The sequence below is a fragment of the Gymnodraco acuticeps genome, unplaced genomic scaffold, assembly GCF_902827175.1.
Source record: "Gymnodraco acuticeps unplaced genomic scaffold, fGymAcu1.1, whole genome shotgun sequence".
Taxonomy (NCBI): Eukaryota; Metazoa; Chordata; class Actinopteri; order Perciformes; family Bathydraconidae; genus Gymnodraco; species Gymnodraco acuticeps.
Genome location: NW_022991470.1, coordinates 107,309 through 127,231, shown reverse-complemented (window position 1 = coordinate 127,231; position 19,923 = coordinate 107,309). Strand labels below are relative to the sequence as shown.

Sequence of the window (19,923 nt, the reverse complement as noted above, 5' to 3'; positions counted from 1 at the left end):
TATACACACAACAAAAATGGTAGTCTTAAAATCATGTATAAACAACAAGACTCCAGACTGCTAAAGTCTAAGCTCAATTCAGTCTTCAATCAACCAGGACTGAAGTCTTTAGGTGTCCCTCTTTAAAATCTATTTCAAACTGCATGATCTCATCTCTGCATCAGATCATTTGGATTTTTACTCTCTGCTGCAGAGCAATTAGCAGACACAGTGTGTTATCCCTTATGAAAGTCCTAGAATCATTAGAGTCTACTTTATGGGGAAATATCTACATTTCCAACAATGAAAAACATCCTTCCTAGAGCACCTGCAGGCAACACACACACACACACACACACACACACACACACACACACACACACACACACACACACACACACACACACACACACACACACACACACACACACACACACACACACACACACACACACACCACACACACACACACACACACACACACACACACACACACACACACACCACACACACACACACACACACACACACACACACACACACACACACACACACACACACACACACACACACACACACACACACACACACACACACACACACACACACACACACACCACACACACACACACACACACACACACACACACACACACACACACACACACACACACACACAAAAGGATACTGCTGTCTGTAATGTGCCGATCCAGCAGGCAGTCCTACAGGACGTCAGCATCCATGTGTAATTAAAGCTTTCTGCCTTTTCTTGACAAGGCACCCAACAAAAGGCAGTTAGTGTACCCATGACACCAGCAATATTATTTTTGCTGCCATCGTTCATTTATGCATGAATTCACACAAAGCCGATATGCTGGCGAGCTTTTTTTAAATACTGATGCTTCACACAGATGCCAGCAAACCCACAAGAGAAGAAATACTGTACACACTACTAATTACGAGCACCTTGCAGAAAGCATTGTTAATATGGTGATTAAATATCAACCGGTGGATCCAGAGGAACATGAATAACCCATGAGGCCTATGTCTGAGTGAAAAATCACAGCAGCATGATTTCCAAGTTCAGTGCAGCAGACATCAGGCTGCACTGAATCACCGCTGTGAACTCTTCCTCTCTGGCGACGTCCTCAACTACAAAGCAAGCTTCCTGCCTTCCCCATATAAGCCTCGTCTCCCTTTCAAGTTTGACATAAAAGAAAAGAGAAGAGGATGAGGAGCAGACTCCAGTGAGAACAGGAAACCATTTTCTTATCTCTAAAAGATTTCCCTGCTAGAAACCCAGTGCTGGGGTGAGAAGGCTTTCTCTGCCAGTCTGATATAAACCAGTGTTGAGAATACACATCCATTCTGCTCATCTTAAAAAGCCTCACTGCAGCGCTCTGGAGACATGGTGTACGCTTACACCGTACTGCAGCCGTGCCAAATGCTGTGGATGGAGTAGTGACAGAATGAAACAATTAAGAAATTACAAAAGCCAGACAGAATTACAAAACTAAGGAACATCCATTATCAAACCATTTTCAGTTTGAGCTCCCCCACCCCCATGGTAGCTGAATCACATAATCCAGATATCCAACTGCTCCCCTACATGCAGATTTAGATTTAGTTTGTCTGGTAACAGTCTGGCTGAGAATCAGCTCCCACATAATACCACAATCTCCTTGATGTCTCCCAAATATGACAGGAAAATTACTTCATTATGCTTCAGCTACAAATTAAAACCAACCATACAGGGGATTTATATTCACACTACGCAGTGCAGAAAATCTGCAGCACTGATTGTTACCATTTTAATTAAACTGATGAAGCTCAGCTTGACTTGATGTGCTCTTGGCCTACTCCTCTGCAATCACTTTCTTCCTTTCCTTATGAGTTAGTTTGAACTTTAGCACCCTGGTGTGTCAGCCTGCTGCAGACAGACTCGTCTTCTGTGACTGCCAACACTAAATAGATTTCTATGCTCTGATTTAGGGCTGCTCGATTAATCGTATTTTAATTGCAATTACGATTATGGCTTGCAACGATTACGAAAACAACGTAATCGAAATAAAACGAATATTTGTTTTTAATTATTATTAAAAAAAAAGTATTGGTTTTTCAGTTGAATTAAAGTTCAGGGTAATCAACTGTTAAAAACATACTGTTCAAATGTTTTTCTCCAATAAATTGATGTTTTCAAAGTAAATGGATAATCGTTTTTAATAATCGTGATATCAATTATTGACCCAAATAATCGAGATTATGATTTTTGCCATAATCGAGCAGTCCTAGTAACAGTACTTCAAAAGTTACTAAGAAATGGTCGGATAAAGCAGGATTATGCGGTTTGACTAATAGTTGCTCAATTTCAATATCATAAGTCAGAACAAGGTCGAGAGTGTGATTATAGCAGTGGGTTGGTTTATTTACACTCTGACGGAAACCAATATAATCTAATATAGAGTTAAATGCAACAGTAAGGCTATTTTTATCATCGTCAACATGAATATTAAAGTCACCTACGATAATTACTTTATCTGTTTTAAGAACCAAAGTTGATAAAAACTCAGAGAATTCAGATAAGAATTCTGAATAAGGACCTGGTGCACGGTACACTGTAACAAATAAGATTGGCTGCAAAGTTTTCCAGGTCGGATGCGTAAGACTAAAAACGGGACTTTCAAAGGAGGTATAATTTAATTTTGGTTTAGTATTGATAAGTACATTTGAGTCAAAGATGGCTGCAACTCCACCTCCTCGGCCCGTGCCTCGAGGAATATGAGTATTGATGTGGCTGGGTGGAGTGGCCTCATTTATGTTGAAATATTCTTCATGTCTCAACCAAGTTTCAGTGAGACAGCATATATCAATATTATAATCTGATATTACTTGGGTGAAATTTCCCAAGCATGCCTATAGCATGTCTTTGCTGTGTTGTGTACCGGTGTCAGGTTCAGTCAGGGTAAACTCATTAATCTGTTCAGCTGCAGTGCTACTGAGAGAGAGGGAAGAGTCAAAGAGAGAGAAGGAGGGGAGAAATTAAAGTGAAAAGCAAAGGGGGGAATTTTGTGGAATTGAAGGGCCAGACAGGAGAAAAAGCACTGTGACGCAGGTAACTTTGTCACTGTGGACTGACGGCTTCGGGCCTTGTAACTCAGCACTTTAGTGAACAGTTTTGCACTTTATTAGCGTGATTGCACAGTACCGTTTGGCATGGCATATTCGCACATTTTATATAATTTATACTAATTATTGAGATAGTATTTATTAAAGGATTAAACCGTATTAATTGGGATGTCGTCTGGCAGACGCTGGTCGGGCTCTCGGCTCCACCTGGAAAGAAAGGGGAGTGATAGCGAGAGCGGCGAAAGTGTTGGTTTGTGTAGATTGTCAGCGGTTAAGAATAATCCGGGTGCAAATAATATATGGGGGTGTAGACATCATAGCGTTAAGTGGCATTAATTGTTCAAGTGCTGACTGCGTTTAGTTGGGTTGTGTGTACTTCTGTTCAGTTATATGTTTGTGTTTGAAAAGTGTTCCCCCTCCCGTTATGTCTGTTGCTGGATTGTGTGCACCTGGTGCCCTGTGTTGTATCCTCCCCCCTCACCTGTGTCTAATTGATGATTAGTGTGTGTGGGTATTTAGGCTCTGTTTCCCTGTCTGTTAGGGGAAAGGGAGTGTGTGTGAGATCCTGACGTGAACAGCAGCAGCAGGATTGAGGTTGTGTGTAATGTGTTCATGTTTTAATAAATGCCCACACCGGGTTATATTTTTGGACGTTCTGCCTCTGCCTCCTTGCTTGGTCGGGCTGCTCAATTGTCAGCTTCACAAGCACAAGGAGAGCTAGCATTAAAGACATGGAACATGGGAGAAAGACGGAGACAGAGGGTATGGATGAGCGTTGACTAAACATTGTAGATCTTTCAGTGGTGATAGACAGCAAATGCAGTGACGCAAGTATGGAGCAAATAAATGTTCCAAGTGTACTGGCTGGTTCTCCTCTCACTGATACTTCTGCATCTCACGGGCTGACCTCATCAAACACCTCCAGAAACATGTGCATCCGAGACAACCAACATTAAATATTCACTCTCGTCAGACACACATTTAGAGAGCCAACAACCAAGGAACCTCACCCTCGTTTCACCTTACAATCTCAGTCGTCCTCGCTGGCTGGCATGGTTCCTGAATTAAAGCCTTTGACAGAACATGAAGACATGTCCTCAGTGTCTCCGAGGCTAAATAACCCCCATTGTCACCTGACTGTCAATCCCAATGCAGATAAACATGTATAAATATAGTAGGGCTGCTCGATTATGGCAAAAATCATAATCACGATTACTTTTGGTCAATAATTGATATCACGATTATTAAAAACGATTATCCATTTACTTTGAAAAAAAATTATAAAAAAATTAAAAATAATAATAGTTTTATTTAGATTACGTTGTTTTCGTAATCGTTGCAAGCCAAAATCGAGATTAAAATATGATTAATTGCACAGCCCTAAAATATAGTTAAGCCAACATAGCAATTTATTCACCAATAGATAGTCATTGTTATAGCAAACTCATACACATTTTAGATATGCTTCTAACCACTTTAAGGGCAAGCCACATCAATGCTTCCTGTTAACACCAGTGTAGTAGATTTAAATGCCAAGACAGACAATTAATAAGGTATTAAAGATACAATAAACTACCGGGTCTAGGTGTATCAACTCAAAACTTAAATTGAACGCTTTTGCAAAGAAAATGAATATCCTTATGGGTCATGCCCTTAAATGAAAACTTCAGGGTGCAAAGTTATTATTAAAATAGGAAAATCCGTTTTTATTAGCTGTGAAAGTCATTTAAAACTGATAAAAGGATAAAGCTGCACTCATTTAATGGAATTGGAATTGAAAGAGACTACAATTAATCCTCACTGATTGCTCATGACTGTGTTTCTTATGAACCTTTCACATGAGAGAAAAGTCTTTAGGTTTGAATGTTATGTTATCAGCTTGTGCTGACTAAATCAATCAATTGAGTTGAGGCGCTGACGTCACTGGATAGGTAGATATTACTGTCATGGCTAATGCCCTAATCTGAGAGCGTGCTTAAATCTTGAGGGTTGATCTCACCATTTCTCCACGTTATGGATTAACATAATTTAACCGGACGCCTTCACATCAGGAAGACATGCCTCTCATAGTTTGTTGGCACGTAGTTGGTAGCGTGGTTGATAAGCAGGACCTCTGTCTTAAGCACATCCTACTTTTATTCTACATTAAGCCATAGGTTTAAAAATAAATCCCAGCCTGTGGATTATTATGGGCGGAAAGCTGTGACAGTCCCATGCTTGTGAGCCACAGACTGAACGTTTGGATGTCATGTGAAATGTAGATTTGTCCATTGAATAACTTTCTGCTGAATACTGAATGATAAACCTTTATTATGGAAAGGCTGACTGAGCATGCATAGTCATTTTTAGCACTTCAGTTCAAGGTGCTACGTGAGGCATTTCCTAGCTGTGGTGTGAGGGAGGCTGCCAGGGAACAATGAAGTTACTATCAACATGTCTAACAATACAGACCGAAAACCTTATAATATTTCACATTAAGCTCCTTTAGCTTCTATCTAGGAGGTTCCCAACTCAAGCGGTTTCTGTTGGCAGCCGCTGAGCAGATCCACAGGAGCTGAGGCTGAGAATCGCGATCAAAGGCAATTTGACAGCAGTTTCTAAGTGAAGTGAGATTATTCGCAACAGCGTATCCGAAAATCTAATTTGTTCCAATCTGAAAACTTTGACTGTCAGTAAGTTTCCTTAAGGTGTCATAATGAGTGAGCTTTTGATTATTTATTCATTTGACGTTCACTGTTAGAATATAATGTAATACATGCCATAAAGAAGCCCGTAAGAAGAGCCTGAATGTTTTACTTTTCCCAGAAAATGCAAAAAAGGAATAGTCAAGATTAGCCCTACTCATCGCACTTCACTATGGATTGCAATGCCGGTCAGCAACTATGGTCTACACTTAAATATATCAGCAACATTTGGATGGATTGCCGTGACATTGTACAGACATTCATGGTTCTTATATAAAAAGCCTTTGCGTGTTGTTATTTGGCCGAGGTCTAGTTTGGAAACATATGTCTAATTTAATGGTACGATGCCCAGTATCATTATTTTAGTTAGGAAGCGAAAGGCAACAGTTGAGCAGACTCAAACATGTATCAACACACAATGAGGTACATCCTCTATTCCAATTTGAGCAGTGCAGACAGAGAAGAAAACAATATGAGTGCAGAGACCACTTAGGAGACAAGAGCAATATATTTCAATAATGCATTCACAACACAAAACCAGACGAGCTCCTTCCAAGTCGTGCATTTGGCTTCAAAAGACTGGCCTTAATTTCATTAGTGGACTCTGCAGGATCTGAGTTGGTGCCAGGTGACTGAACCACTCAGTGATGAGCTATGTCTCTCTGGATCAATGATTTCCCATCATTCATCTTACTTTCAATCTCTGATACAATGGTTCATGGTAGGAATATTCATTTCGAGCAAATGCCCCACTGTGTCGGCCTCAGATGTTTACCCTGATGGTAAAAAGTGTTCCACATTATGTTTACTCAATAAAAAAAGCTATCGAGTGTATGATTGTAAAGTTCATGCTATGGATGTTGATTCTGAATGTCATAGCTTGCATTTTACTATAATAAAGTCATTCAAACTAACTATCTGGGACCTTGGAGTGTTTATTCTGCTCTTCTGTGTTGTCTGAAGCGATACTGCTGATTAACAATGGCAGATCGTTGCTGTTTAATCACACTCTATGATCATTCAAAGCCGTCCAGGTTATAACAAACCAAACAAAAGATAAATCTAAATAATCCCCGTATTTGTGCGTTTCTTTCATTACAGTGCTCTATGGGGATTGGACTATGGCTAAACCTACACTGTAAAAAAGTGTCCAGAACAAAAGATAGCAAGATGGTAATTAATGTAAAGAGTTGAGGGGCATAAAGTAAACCCCACAGAACTATACAATAATCACACAATTCTGTAAAACTCTCATTATCGCTAGCCTGATCTCCTCCAACTAATCCCTCCTGGAGATACACCAGCACTCTCTTCCGGTTTTTAGACCATAACGGCGTTCTATGCACACAGATATAATATATCAGGCTTTGCCAACACAGACTATAGCTGTTTGTAGGCTCAATTAAATGCTGGTTTTGTCTTTTAATGGGATTTGATGTCAAAACATTTCATCACCTTTATGAAAGCTTCATCCTTTCCACCGTGCTGGCCAAAAATGAGATATAGGAGTTGGCAACATGGATGATTATGATAATATGATGAAGAAGAAAAAATACTAGCCCATATTTAGTCTGATTTTAATCAAGGATGGCTTTTCCATATCACAACTGATTGTTGCCACGCCTAGCATCCCCATCCATTGTATCTTTAAAATCCTGGTTTAAATAATTGTATTAATCATTATTATTCATGGGCCTTTGTGCTGCCGCTAACACCACGTGGTTACCACAGTAACGCTTCTGATCCTGTCTCTCCTGACCTTATATTTCTTTGCTGGTGACTTCTCTAAAGCTTCTATAGGTATAATTGAGCGCTATAATTGCAGCCCCTTCCAACATTTCCCCCACCAATCCAAGTATTGCGACTGTGAGACACCTGGTGAATATCCTGAAGGAATGAATGGTGGTGAAAGGACAAGAGAAATCAATAAACATGAGTCTATCCTATGCTTCCAGGGTCATGATGTTATCAGTAACAATGTCATCAGGAGGAGTGGAGGACAGGCACACAGTATGGGTGCGGTAAATAAGTGGTGTTGGAATTTGAGGAGGGTGGCAGAGAAGCCTGACAGTCTAATGGGCAAAGGCATTGGTCTGAGGCCCTTTTATACATGTTAAAACATCCAGAGTAGTCTTCACATTTTTTATTTTCTGCCACTCCACGCTGCCTTCACAGCTTTTTCCATTATGAAGGTCATATCAACCATTATTCCACTATGATAGGACTTTAGATTAACAATAGCAGTGCAACTTGTAGGCTAATTGAGCTAAATGGAGAGTGTCACTGGTGTTTCCCCACAAGGGGCCTCCATTCTAGGCCATATCTCCAAGGTGTGCAGGGAAGGACAGCAGACATCCGCTCCCATTTTTCAGCGAGCCAACTCTGTAGTCAGTCATAAGGTCACTGTGATGTCCTTTATCATGCAAATGAAGAATTACTGTTCAACAGAGCTTATTTAGCCTGGCAGACGATTTGTGTAAAACATAATTAATACTACTCCCTAAATGTTTGCTCTCGCATCATAATGCCAGAAATAAATGGTGACGTTGTTGTTGTTAACAATACACAATTGATTAAGCCCATGATCCTATTTATGTTTTCATTTAGACCAGTTGTGCATCATCAAGACACCCATGGTGTGAACTAATGGCATATATATCCATCATGGGAAATAATGAAATACAGCATGCCAATAGAGGGCTTATCCATCTCAAAAGAAGCTGAACTAGAAATTAAGCATTCAGTCCCTGCTGTGTGCTTTTAGTTGCTAAAAGAGTGGGATCAGCACAGACAGTCAAAACACTTTGAATAACGACTGGGTGAAAGAGCTTCTAAAAGTCAATGAGGAACCAGTGTGGGCTTTACTTTGGTAAACATCACTCATCAAAAAAAAACATGTCTCGCCCTGCCATCAGAAGAATACATGAGTAATTATTTCGTAGAATATTAACATTAAAACCAAAAGATTTCGATTTTTCTCTCAAAAATGTATTGATACAAAGTTTACCCCAAGCGGTGCAGGTCACTACCAGTCGCTAGCACAACCAGTTGGCAACAGGTATTATTTAGTAACAGATGAGGACAAGCAGGGACCAGAGACCGGCATAAAATCACCATTTTGTATGTGTCCCTCGAGCACTGCCACTGTAGGCTGTTAGAAGTTGAAACGGCTTCCTTTGCCTTTGCTGTCAGATCTTAGAAATGAACAGGTGGTGCTGGTCTTTGTGTGTGTGTTGTCATCTCTAATTCAGCAGTAATGGAATCCCTTGGAGTAAAAAGCTTCAAACGCAGCTCCAGCAACTCAAAGGACCAGGTAAGGTGATGCACACAGACTCCTCAATGATGCAGCTGCGCAAAAGACATTGAAAGACGCACACACACAAGATTTACAAAGGAAGTCACGGACGTTAATCACTTGCTCCTACTCCTCTGCTCTCGCATATAAACTGTTTACTGACTCCAGTCATGCCTCACCTTCATTTGTGTCAATACATTGATTTTTAAGACTCAAGAAGCACAAGAAATAAAGAGAAATGATTCAAACAAGTCTGCAAGAGACACATTGGGTAAGAGACTGATTGACTGACTGCCTAATCCAATGTGCAGATTCAAGCGTTACTACCAAAGTACATGAAAGACAAAATAAATAATCTACACCAAGTAAACAGAAATTCCCCTTTAGTTCTTCCTTAGTACAGCACTAAAAACTGCAGTCTCAGAAGTCACTGCAAAGTAGAATCAATGCCTCGCTGCGTCTGTATCAACAATAAATAAAAACTATTGATGTACTGCTGTTACAGCTCGTACAAATAACCACAAAGTGAAAACAAGGAATCCTAAAAAATGAGGAGCCCACAGCATTGGCCTTTGCAACTGGCTCACATCTTCATGAAAAGAAGCTTTCCATGCATTTACTTGATCACTAAGTAACAGAGGTTTTCAGATCATTATTCCCATTGGCTTCATCCTGGGGTCCAAACAGCATAGCAATCGAATTCTCCATGGTCAAACCCAGGGTCAGACTGAAGGGCAAATTAACATCAAGGGAAATAATATCTGCTTTGTTAAAACAAATTAAGATTGTGTCCATTGCCCAGCCTCTGTTAGACTAATTAGAATCTAAATAACATGAAACCTCTAGACTAGAGGTTATAGAACAAAAACCTCTCATCCTCCTCCTGTCTCATGCAGCCATAAATCCTCTCTGATCCATCCACTGAAATCGTTCCTGATCAGATTATACAGATTTGTTTCATAATGCATTCAAATCAATGCATGCAAGTAGCTGCTGATGACAAAAGCTTAAAGAGAGATTCTGTTTTTTGTGTGTCTTCTGTTGGATTTCAAAATAGTGCAAATTGAACCTCCTTGATTTTGCTACGCAATGAACATCATGCTGTCCACACAGGTATGGGCTGTGACGGGCTGTGACGAAAGCAATGCCTGCAGCCCATTGATGACACACACCACACGTCTGGCCATACACACATATCATCAATCAAATACATGTTCTGTGACGGTGAATGGAGTTCAGGTATGATGACACATCCTTTGCAGCAGACTAAGAAATTGGAAAGATGAGCTTGGAGGGGAATCATGTTCACCTGATCACCGCCCAGTTTACGTGTCAATAGCACGTCCTCCACAAAGTGATTTGAAAAAGAGCAAATGTTGGCCCCCACTGACCTGGATCGTGCAAGTGTACTCCGAGTCGTCCAGCAGCCTCACAGTGCAGTTGCATTCCCGGTCCAGACTCCTGATGCTGCTGCTCATTAGTCGGCTCAGCATCTTCTCGATCGTCTGTGTACGGGACCAGGGAGACACAGCACATGCATACAAGATCTGCTGCTGTTAACGACGTCCTTGTTTAGTCCAACACCTGGTGAGCGAGGGAGCGGAGCGGCGGTGGCGGTGGAGCATCCTCTTATCAGCGCTGTTCTCCAGTCAGTGAGGCGGGAAATAGTGCTGCTACTACGGCTGCTGCTGCTGCTGCACTCTCTGTGGTCCGGTTAGACTGGAGCCCCTAACCGTAGGTACCTGCTCCCCCCTCGCCGTTGCCATGCCGCGCTAATGCTGCGGGGCGGGACAAGTGATGAGTGGCAGGTCCGTCCGCCAATCATAGCAATGGCTGAGAGGCTGCCTTCAGAGGTAACGAGTGGAGCCGAAATTCCGATAGGCTACAGTTCGTCGTGACTGCAGACCATACTGCAGACACATGGTGGGAATAATAACACAGCAAGAGGCTTCAGTTTCACAAGTTAAACATTGGTCAGTCGCAGTGGTGTGCACTGTGCAGTAACTAAGTAGATTTAATCAAATACGATATTGAAATACAATTTTGAGAGACTTGTTCTTTACTTGAGTAGGATAGTAGGCCTATAATTTATTTAACAGTGAACAGACAAATTATTGAGTCTCAGTGTCCTTCCACTGACTCAAGTTGAAGAGAAATTAACCAAACAAACAATTTGAAGCTCTGAAAATACAAAATGAAACTGTAAATGTCCATCTGCCCCGGTAGTGTGGTTTTGTTTAGATAGTGCGTGATTTTGATCAGCCTTTCTGTAGATGGGAGGGATGAATGGATGAAGTATTATTCTGATGAAATAGTCCTCCTGTTGAAGTGGATCTCCAAACAAGCAGTCTCTTTTTTTAACACACAAATGTAAATGAGAAAGGAAAACAATACTCCAGCTCAAATCTTCTCCACCCTTGTTGGACGTTTGTTGTCAGGAAATATCAGCCATACAGTAACAAGCACAAACTCTGCTGAAACTTTCTCTGTCCACCAGCTGACATTACCCACCTGCGTGCTTTCTCTCTAAACTCTTTTTCTACTGAAGAAATGCAGACTCTGTTTCCCCTCTGCACCGCCACCACTGCCCTCTGCTGGAGTTGGCTGGCTATTGCAGGGTTAAAAGAGATAGACATTAAACTCACTCTAGTCTAGTGTGTTTATTTGAGTTGGCTACACTGTCAAAAACTTAGACTTTGGGAACACAAATTGGCCTGCTAGCGCACACAGTAAACCGTGTTAAGGTTACTTTTCTAGTACTTGTTGCTGTCAAAGTCCTTAATATAAAGATGTGGAACACTGCCGTTGATCCTATCATCCAGGTAATGTAATAGGCATACCATTTTTGACTTAATTGACCAGAATTACATTAAGTTGCTAACTGATATTACATTGGTGGTTGATGAGTTATAAGTCAATATATATGTTTATTGATTAAGGACTATTTGAGTGGCACCATGGGAAAATGTGGACCTGTCTAATGCAATGTAGATACAATCCTTCCAAAGATGTGATTCGACCTCTTGGTGATAGTGAGATTTTCAGGGTCAGCCTTACCCATCTTTATTTAGATTCTGATTTACACTTATGAATCACCTTATTCCTCCATGGTGTTATTTATATTCCATGTGCCCCAAACCAGTTTTTAATCTCTTTCTCTCTTTCTTTCTCAAAAGTGCTGGACCCTTCACATTTTATCTCCATATTAGCAGGGTAATGAACTTTCAGCCTGCCTTACCTTTCTTGCCTTTGTATCCAATTATGTGGGCTGTAGTGAAACCAAAGCATATTTTCTCCACAAAATGTAAAATACATTAATTGTCTCTTCACCTGCAGGTAGGCCTATGTCACCACCACACAGTCCAGTCGCTGATTTTCTTGCGCCCCTTAACATACTAATCTATAGATTTCTTTAGATTTGTTGGGTCCATCCCTGAGCCTGTATTGAACACATTAAAGTCATTATATTAAAATCTTTGTCAAAGGGGAAATAACAATATTGAGAAATGTCATGGAAAGATAAAAACTGAAAATGTGTCATAATACAATCGCTTATAGACATTGCTTTATTACATTCACATTGTTTTTAATGTTTTGGGCCGTTGTAATGCGTTTGCACCTGCCGGCCACCATACCTATCTGCTTAAAGTCCACCAATCAGACCACCATAAGTTTTTTTGAAATGCTAAACATTTTCATTGCATAAAATATACGATACCAATTTAATCCAGTATACATCATTCATTTGATATCTTTTAAAAGACAACCCATCTGCCGTGACATTGTTACCGCAATGCCGTGACCCGGATTCGAACCGGGGTTGCTGCGGCCACAACGCAGAGTACTAACCACTATACGATCACGGCGAGCTACGATGGGCTGATGATGGGGGCGGGCGAAAACGCGATCAATATCGTGGTGCAGGCAGTAGGCTCCATGAGTAGCCCTCATGTCAACAGAGTAAGATTCACATAGAAGTCCATTTTAAATCGAAATATTCCTTTTATAAGGTAATGAGAAAAAAATGAAATTAAGCCTCATTATCTTTCTAACTTTACCTAACTTCAGTTTTTATCTTTTATTTCTTTCACTTCAATTACCACAGCCTCGTTATTTCCATAAAATATGCAATGGAGTTTGCGGTTTTGCCTCTCACATGTTGGGGATTTGAACCACTGACCCCCACATCCATTTACTCCTTGTGCCAAATACACCCACATGTATTTCATCAACATTTTACTGGCTCGACTCGTTCGTATATTAGGATTAGAATGGGACTTGCTTACCTGAATATGTCCTTTAGAAAAAACTGGAATTAAGCCTAAATATCTTTCTACCTTTTCCGTTTTTTACACCACAATTACAAACGTTTTTTCGAGAGTTTGTAAGAGCTATTATTTTTGAAAGAACTTGCATGAGTTCTTCCCCGGCAGCTCAGTGAGGTAAAATAGCAAAACAATAGAGCATGCTGGGAGTTGAAACACTGACCCTCAGGTTGGAAGATATCCATTTACACCCTTAAGTCACATACACATATTGCATTAATCTCTTACTATTACCTTATATTATAACGTTATCTTACATTAAAAGCTTCTGCCTTCGAGCTTTATAATCTGTTCAATGGTATTTTACCTTGTACATGTCTGTTGACATATTGTACACTTTGACATGAGGAGGAGAGGAATTGTCAGAGGAGATATTGTAAAAACATTTGTTGAAACTCATCACAGGAAGTGACAGTCCAATTGTTTACATATGTTCATAAAACACAAGGCTACCAGGGCAGTAAGGTTTCTTTAATATGTCCTTTAGAAACAATGGAATTAAGCCTCGGTATCCAACTTTACCAAACTTCAGGGTTTTTTTCCCATAAGAACCTCCATTCAAACAACAAAACGGTTATCTCGATTGGGACACTCCGGCTATGATTTCATTATTTCTGAACATCCCATCATTTGGCTGTGGCTGTGAGGAAGAGCTGTTGTCGAGTCAGAAGGTGGGGGTTCAATCCCAGCCATGCAGTTTTCATGTTGATTTATCCTGTGTATTGTGCTGCTTTAGAAAACATTAACCAAATAAAGAAATGCTGCAAGAAACTCAAAACACAACGTAAACTGGGACACTACAAAGTGATCCACACAGCTGGGATCAGAGTGCTTGTTGACGATTTGTATGTGTTTCGGCACATTTTCGGCTTGTTAAGCTTTCTCCCACTTCCTTGTACTTACCGTAAAGCCCCTCCAGAGGGAGACACAGTCAGGGGAACTGGAAGATCCGTTTTACAAAGTTACTCTTACAACAAATCTTGTATTTGCAGTAATCAAATAAGTAATCGAAGATACTCATAAAAGCACGAAATTACCCAATAACTGTTGTGATGTTTTGTTTTGCATGTAGGCTAACTGTAACCTTTGAACAAAGCATTAAATCCCCATTATAAATTAATCGATGCTCCCGAGTTGTAGATCTGTAAAGGTTTTGATTGTCATTACTTTGATAAAATAAATATATTTAGATGTCAAATGGACTTTTATGTGGATAGTACTCTGTGTACATGAGGCATACACATGGAGCATACTTCTACACCACCACCCTGGTGTCGTTTTCGCCGGCTCTCTGCCATCAGCCCATCGTAGCTCGCCGTGATCGTATAGTGGTTAGTACTCTGCGTTGTGGCCGCAGCAACCCCGGTTCGAATCCGGGTCACGGCATTGCGGTAACAATGTCACGGCAGATCGGTTGTCTTTTAAAAAGATTACAAAGAGATACTCACTACATTTAAAAAAACAATGCAAATATAAAACACAAATGTGTCAAAACACATGCAAATGAATAAACGTTTTCATCCACTTCACAACACGAGCACAACATTTAGAAAACATTCACCAACTTGAAGAAACACGCTTAGCGTTTACTAAAAGTGTTGCATAAACAAAAAGCTGCAAATTCAAAACGCTTCAAATAAAAAAATGCTGCAAGAAACTCACAACGTAAACAGGGACACACTAAACACAAAAAAAAAAAAGTGTGATCCACACAGCTGGGATCGGAGTGCCTGTTGACTATTTGCATGTGTTTTGGCACATTTGTGTTTTTATATTAAGCATATACAGTAGCCTTATGGAGGACGGCATGGAGGATAGGACATAAGTAACAAATAAATAAATAGAGAATAAATACAGGGATACAAAAATACAAGAATAAATAAATGTGCAAAAAAACTGAACCCACTGCTGGCACGTGGGTGATTTGTTTTTTCATTTGCATGTGTTTTGGCACATTTGTGTTTTATATTTGCATTGTTTTTTTAAACTGCAGTGAGTTTCTCCTAATGTATTTGAATCTGTTTAAAAGACAACCCATCTGCCGTGACATTGATACCGCAATGCCGTGACCCGGATTCGAACCGGGGTTGCTGCGGCCACAACGCAGAGTACTAACCACTATACGATCACGGCGAGCTACGATGGGCTGATGGGATCGAGTCGGCAAAAACGCGACGATTGTCGCGGCGCAAGCAGTATGCTCCATGAGTAGACCTCATGTAAACAGAGTACGATTGACATAAAAGTCCATTTGAAATCGAAATATATTTATTTTATAAAAGCAATGACTATGAAAACCTTCACAGATCTACCAAGTAGAAAGCATTGATAGATTTATAATGGGGATTTAATGCTTTGCTCAAAGTTCAAGTTACATGCAAAAAAAAAAAACCCATCACTTCTTGGGTAATTTCATACAAGTGCTTGTATGAGTATCTTTGATTACTTATTTGATTACTGCAAGATTTGTAACTTTTTAAAACGGTGGTCTTCCAGTTACCCTAACTGTGTCACCCTCTGGGGGGGCTTTACGGTAAGTACAAGGACATGCCCCCTTCTGCCCGACTCCAGCAGAACTTAAATACATTCCAGTGGGTGGCAAGACCAGGGCCCTTTCTCATTTCTCTAACTCCCCTCCTCGACTCCTATCCTCGATACTTAGTCCCGCCCACAGAAGATGCGAGCCGAGGGGCCGAGGAGGGGAACCGAGGAGAGAGGAGGGGAAGTAGCAGGCGGTTAGAGAAATGAGAACTCCTCTCCTCTGAGCGGTCATTTTAAAGAGACGTCCATTAATGATGACAGGAGGCACAGCAGCCCTCTGTCTGATGGACAGATGTGTTCATGACCACTTATATATTTACTTTTAATTCATTCACAGTGCGGTATAATGAGACAATAACAGGCTACAGATGCGGACACACACACACCCCCCCCCCTCTCTGGTCGCTACAATGAGGAAAATAAATTACGGGCCAAAAGTTGTATTTACAAGTAGCCTATTAAAAGTAAGCAGAGGACACCAAACCAACTGAGACCTGTCTGTCCGCTGCATCTATACGCACACACTGTACCACACACACACACACACACTGTACCACACACACCGTCACCACACACACGCACATACAGTTCATAAAACAGGATACAGCCGTTGTGTATTTTATTATGTGAAGCACTTAAATGGTTTTAGAAAAATATCGACTCTTTGTAGAGGCCTGTGAGTGATATATTATACACACTGCTCTGCTTTCTGCACGGACCTCACAGCTGTTCTCTCTGTAAGCATCAGGTCGCGATGAAAGCAGTTAATAAAATAATATCCAGGGGACGCATGCAGAGCTGTCATTGGCTGAGATAAGTCCGGCCGTGCGTCACGACTCTTTGAAACATCTCTGTTGCCGGAAATGCATCCACGAAGGAGCCGTGGAGGACCGTGGAGGACCCATCAGTGGCTGCTTCTCAGGTCGATTAAATGAAATCCTTGCTTCCCTCACTTGCGTCGTTTCCCTGCGTTTAGTCCCTCCCACCAGGGAAGCATGGAGGGACGCAAGGAAACCACGAGAAGCAGGGAAATTAGTTTTAAGAGCAATGGGACGTCCTTTCCTCCGGAGCGTCACGTGAAGCGACGTCAGTTTGTGATGACGCTGCACAGCTGATCGTCTGACAGCAGCCAGCTCTGTCCCCGTTATTTCCACACACCCCCCCGCCTCTGTTAGTACACATTTACTGACACAAACATTTGTATCATCTGTTGTAGACCCCAATAAATAAAATAAAAATAAGAACTAATTCTCCAAAAAGATAAACGCCATTCTTAAAATTTATAAACGAACAATAGTTTGATTAATATTGATTAGAGTGCACAATAGAAATAAAATAATTGAGAGAAGAAAAAGAGATATGTTATCTATCAAAACCCAGTTAGATTAACATTCATTGGATTGCACACTTTGTTTGTTTGTTTGGATATGTAGTAAATTAACATTTTAATAGCACTTAATGACTGACTGAATGGAAATGACAATAAATGAAAATGTAAAACGAAAAAAGCGATCATGAAAATGTTTCCAAAAAATGAATTAAATGATTTTTGACCACTTTGTTGTTCAAATATTTCACATATTTGTAACTAAATGATACATGAATTGAAACAAAACACGGTATAAACTGAGGAGTGACTCCCGTGAGGTTCATGTATTTTCTTCACTCTGCTCTCATGTCAAGAAGCATCAGATCAGTGCATGCACTGCCTCGTCCAATCAGTGAGCGATACACAGTAAGGGGGCGGGGTGAGTATCTGAGGATTTCATCGGAGGATGGTCTGGTGGTTCCTCGGTTATCGCTCCTCCATGATCGCTCCTCGCTCCTCGCTCCTCGGTCCTCCGGCAGAAATAAGAGCCATGGGACGGTACTCAAGATGGCGCAGGCAAATCAACTTCCGGTGAGACCGAGGACCGAGGAGCGAGGAAATGAAAATAGTCGACCTGAGAAGCAGCCCGAGTATCCTCGGTTAGAGCTCCTCCAGAGAGCCTCCTCGACGCTCGATCCTCGGTCCTCGAAGTGCATTTAGAGAAATGAGATGTCCTTCAACATGGCGCGCTGAAATTCATTTCCGGGTCACTACCGGAGGACCGAGGAGTCGAGGAGGGGGATTTGATTAAATGAGAAAGGGCCCAGGTGCCTGAATCACCTCAACTAGCTCTTTTCTACTTGAAGGTTATGAACAGTTATGCCACAGGTGTTTGCAAGCAAGGACTAGTAGAAGTAAAAGTATAACTTGGCACCTCAAACGCCCTCTGAACTTTATTAGTTTGTCAAAAAGAACAATTACAACACTATGTCTTATGTGAGAAATATAAAAATATGTGGGGGCAATAAGACAAGATTAGATAAATTGCCTTGATTAATCCCCGTGGGAAATTCAGTAGTTTAACAGCAACAGGGGGAGGATGAGAAACAGGACAGCACAGATTCACACAGATTAATACAATTAAGGATAAAATCAAAGATAACAATTACAAATCACAATGGTATTTACAGAGCATGCAATATCATGTTTTGATTTCCAGTGAAGTCTGATTCTCTACAAGAAACATAGTGATCTCTTACTGATGGAATGTTTGATCTCCGGCTTTTTGGTAATCGTAGCAGTTTGGGGGACATCACTTGTGCTGCTATGGTGTCTTGGTAAATGTCTTCAGGTCTTTTAAATCTTCAGTGTCTGACATGTCTGAGTGTTAGAAGTTCTCCAGTGTACTTCTTGTGCTCCGGTTCTTTGCTCCAAGAATTTCATCACACTACTAAACAGTATTGATGTGAAAAAAACAACAAAATGTAAGTCATACTTATCAAGTATTGCGAGATTTGGTTGTAAATAATCCACCACGTGTATCATTTAGTAATGTCTTCAAAATTATGATTAGGCCCAGTTACATCCTTTGTATCTTAAATGTTTAGAGTTGTTGCCTTACAGTTGGAAAACATGTCCTGGCAAGCAGGGATGAAAGGTGGATACTGACTGGAAGAACACCCTGGGTCTACCAAGGAAAAAGACTCTGAATGAGGACTACTGCCGGTCATGGAGGTTGAACATGGGAGGTTTTAAGCAGTGAGGTCAGCAGGTGGCCAGGAAAAGCTGAGTTTAGCAGGGCTGATGAACATAAATGGAGTCAGCCTAATGTTTATTCAAATGATAATTAGACCAGTATATGACCTCTACTCTGACTCACATTTGCTGAAGTTCATTCCAGTAACACAAGTTACTTTGTTATTAATAAATGATATATTGGTATTGTAAGAATGATCACATATCAATCTAAATCTCAATGTATTCTTCTAGTCAACAATACAAGGCTTTTTCAGTGATAATCCCCCTTTAAATTGCATTTAAGACTTTTATTCTGTTATACAACAAGATAAAGATAAGGTGGTAGACGTGGAATAATAGCTATAGGTACAGCAGGATCTATGCTTAACATAAAAACAAAAATGTGCCGAAACACTGTGTGGATCACTTTTTAGTGTTTCTGTTTGTGTTGTGTTTTCAGTTTATTGCGGCATTTTTTTCTTCGAAGCATTTTTTTCTTTGCAAGCGTTTTGTATTTGCAGCGTTTTGTATTTGCAGCGTTTGGTCTCAGCAACGCTTTTAGTAAACGCTGCATCTTTCTTCAAGTGGGTGACGTTTTTTTTCATTTGCATGTGTTTTGGCACATTTGTGTTTTATATTTGCATTGTTTTTTATCTGCAGTGAGTTTCTCCTAATGTATTTGAATCTGTTTAAAAGACAACCCATCTGCCGTGACATTGATACCGCAATGCCGTGACCCGGATTCGAACCGGGGTTGCTGCGGCCACAACGCAGAGTACTAACCACTATACGATCACGGCGAGCTACGATGGGCTGATGGGAATGAGTCGGCGAAAACGCGACCATTGTCGCGGCGCAAGCAGTATGCTCCATGAGTAGGCCTCATGTAAACAGAGTACGATTCACATACAAGTCCATTTGAAATCG

The 19,923-nt window shown here is 40.8% G+C and overlaps 1 protein-coding gene and 4 non-coding genes across 7 annotated transcripts in view; 1 reads left to right on the top strand and 4 right to left on the bottom strand.

The window, feature by feature from the left end:
- The window catches only part of LOC117533006 (FERM domain-containing protein 5-like), a 70,293-nt gene extending 58,728 nt beyond the window's left edge, over positions 1–11,565 (bottom strand). For 2 of the 3 annotated variants that reach the window (XM_034196635.1, XM_034196636.1), the window contains exon 1: positions 10,476–11,564. In XM_034196635.1, coding sequence (XP_034052526.1) covers positions 10,476–10,577 — 102 coding nt within the window. In that variant the 5' untranslated portion in view covers positions 10,578–11,564. Of the gene's footprint in view, positions 1–10,475 lie in introns of all 3 variants that reach the window. The other variant, XM_034196638.1, reaches the window with a different exon arrangement.
- Positions 11,566–12,878: 1,313 nt separating this feature from the next.
- On the bottom strand, positions 12,879–12,950 carry trnah-gug. The gene has a single exon. It is a non-coding gene; the product is annotated as a tRNA-His (tRNA).
- A 1,773-nt stretch (positions 12,951–14,723) lies between these two features.
- On the top strand, positions 14,724–14,795 carry trnah-gug. The gene has a single exon. It is a non-coding gene; the product is annotated as a tRNA-His (tRNA).
- A 675-nt stretch (positions 14,796–15,470) lies between these two features.
- Positions 15,471–15,542, bottom strand: trnah-gug. The gene has a single exon. It is a non-coding gene; the product is annotated as a tRNA-His (tRNA).
- A 4,182-nt stretch (positions 15,543–19,724) lies between these two features.
- Positions 19,725–19,796, bottom strand: trnah-gug. Its single transcript has one exon. It is a non-coding gene; the product is annotated as a tRNA-His (tRNA).
- Between the last annotated feature and the right edge of the window lie 127 nt (positions 19,797–19,923).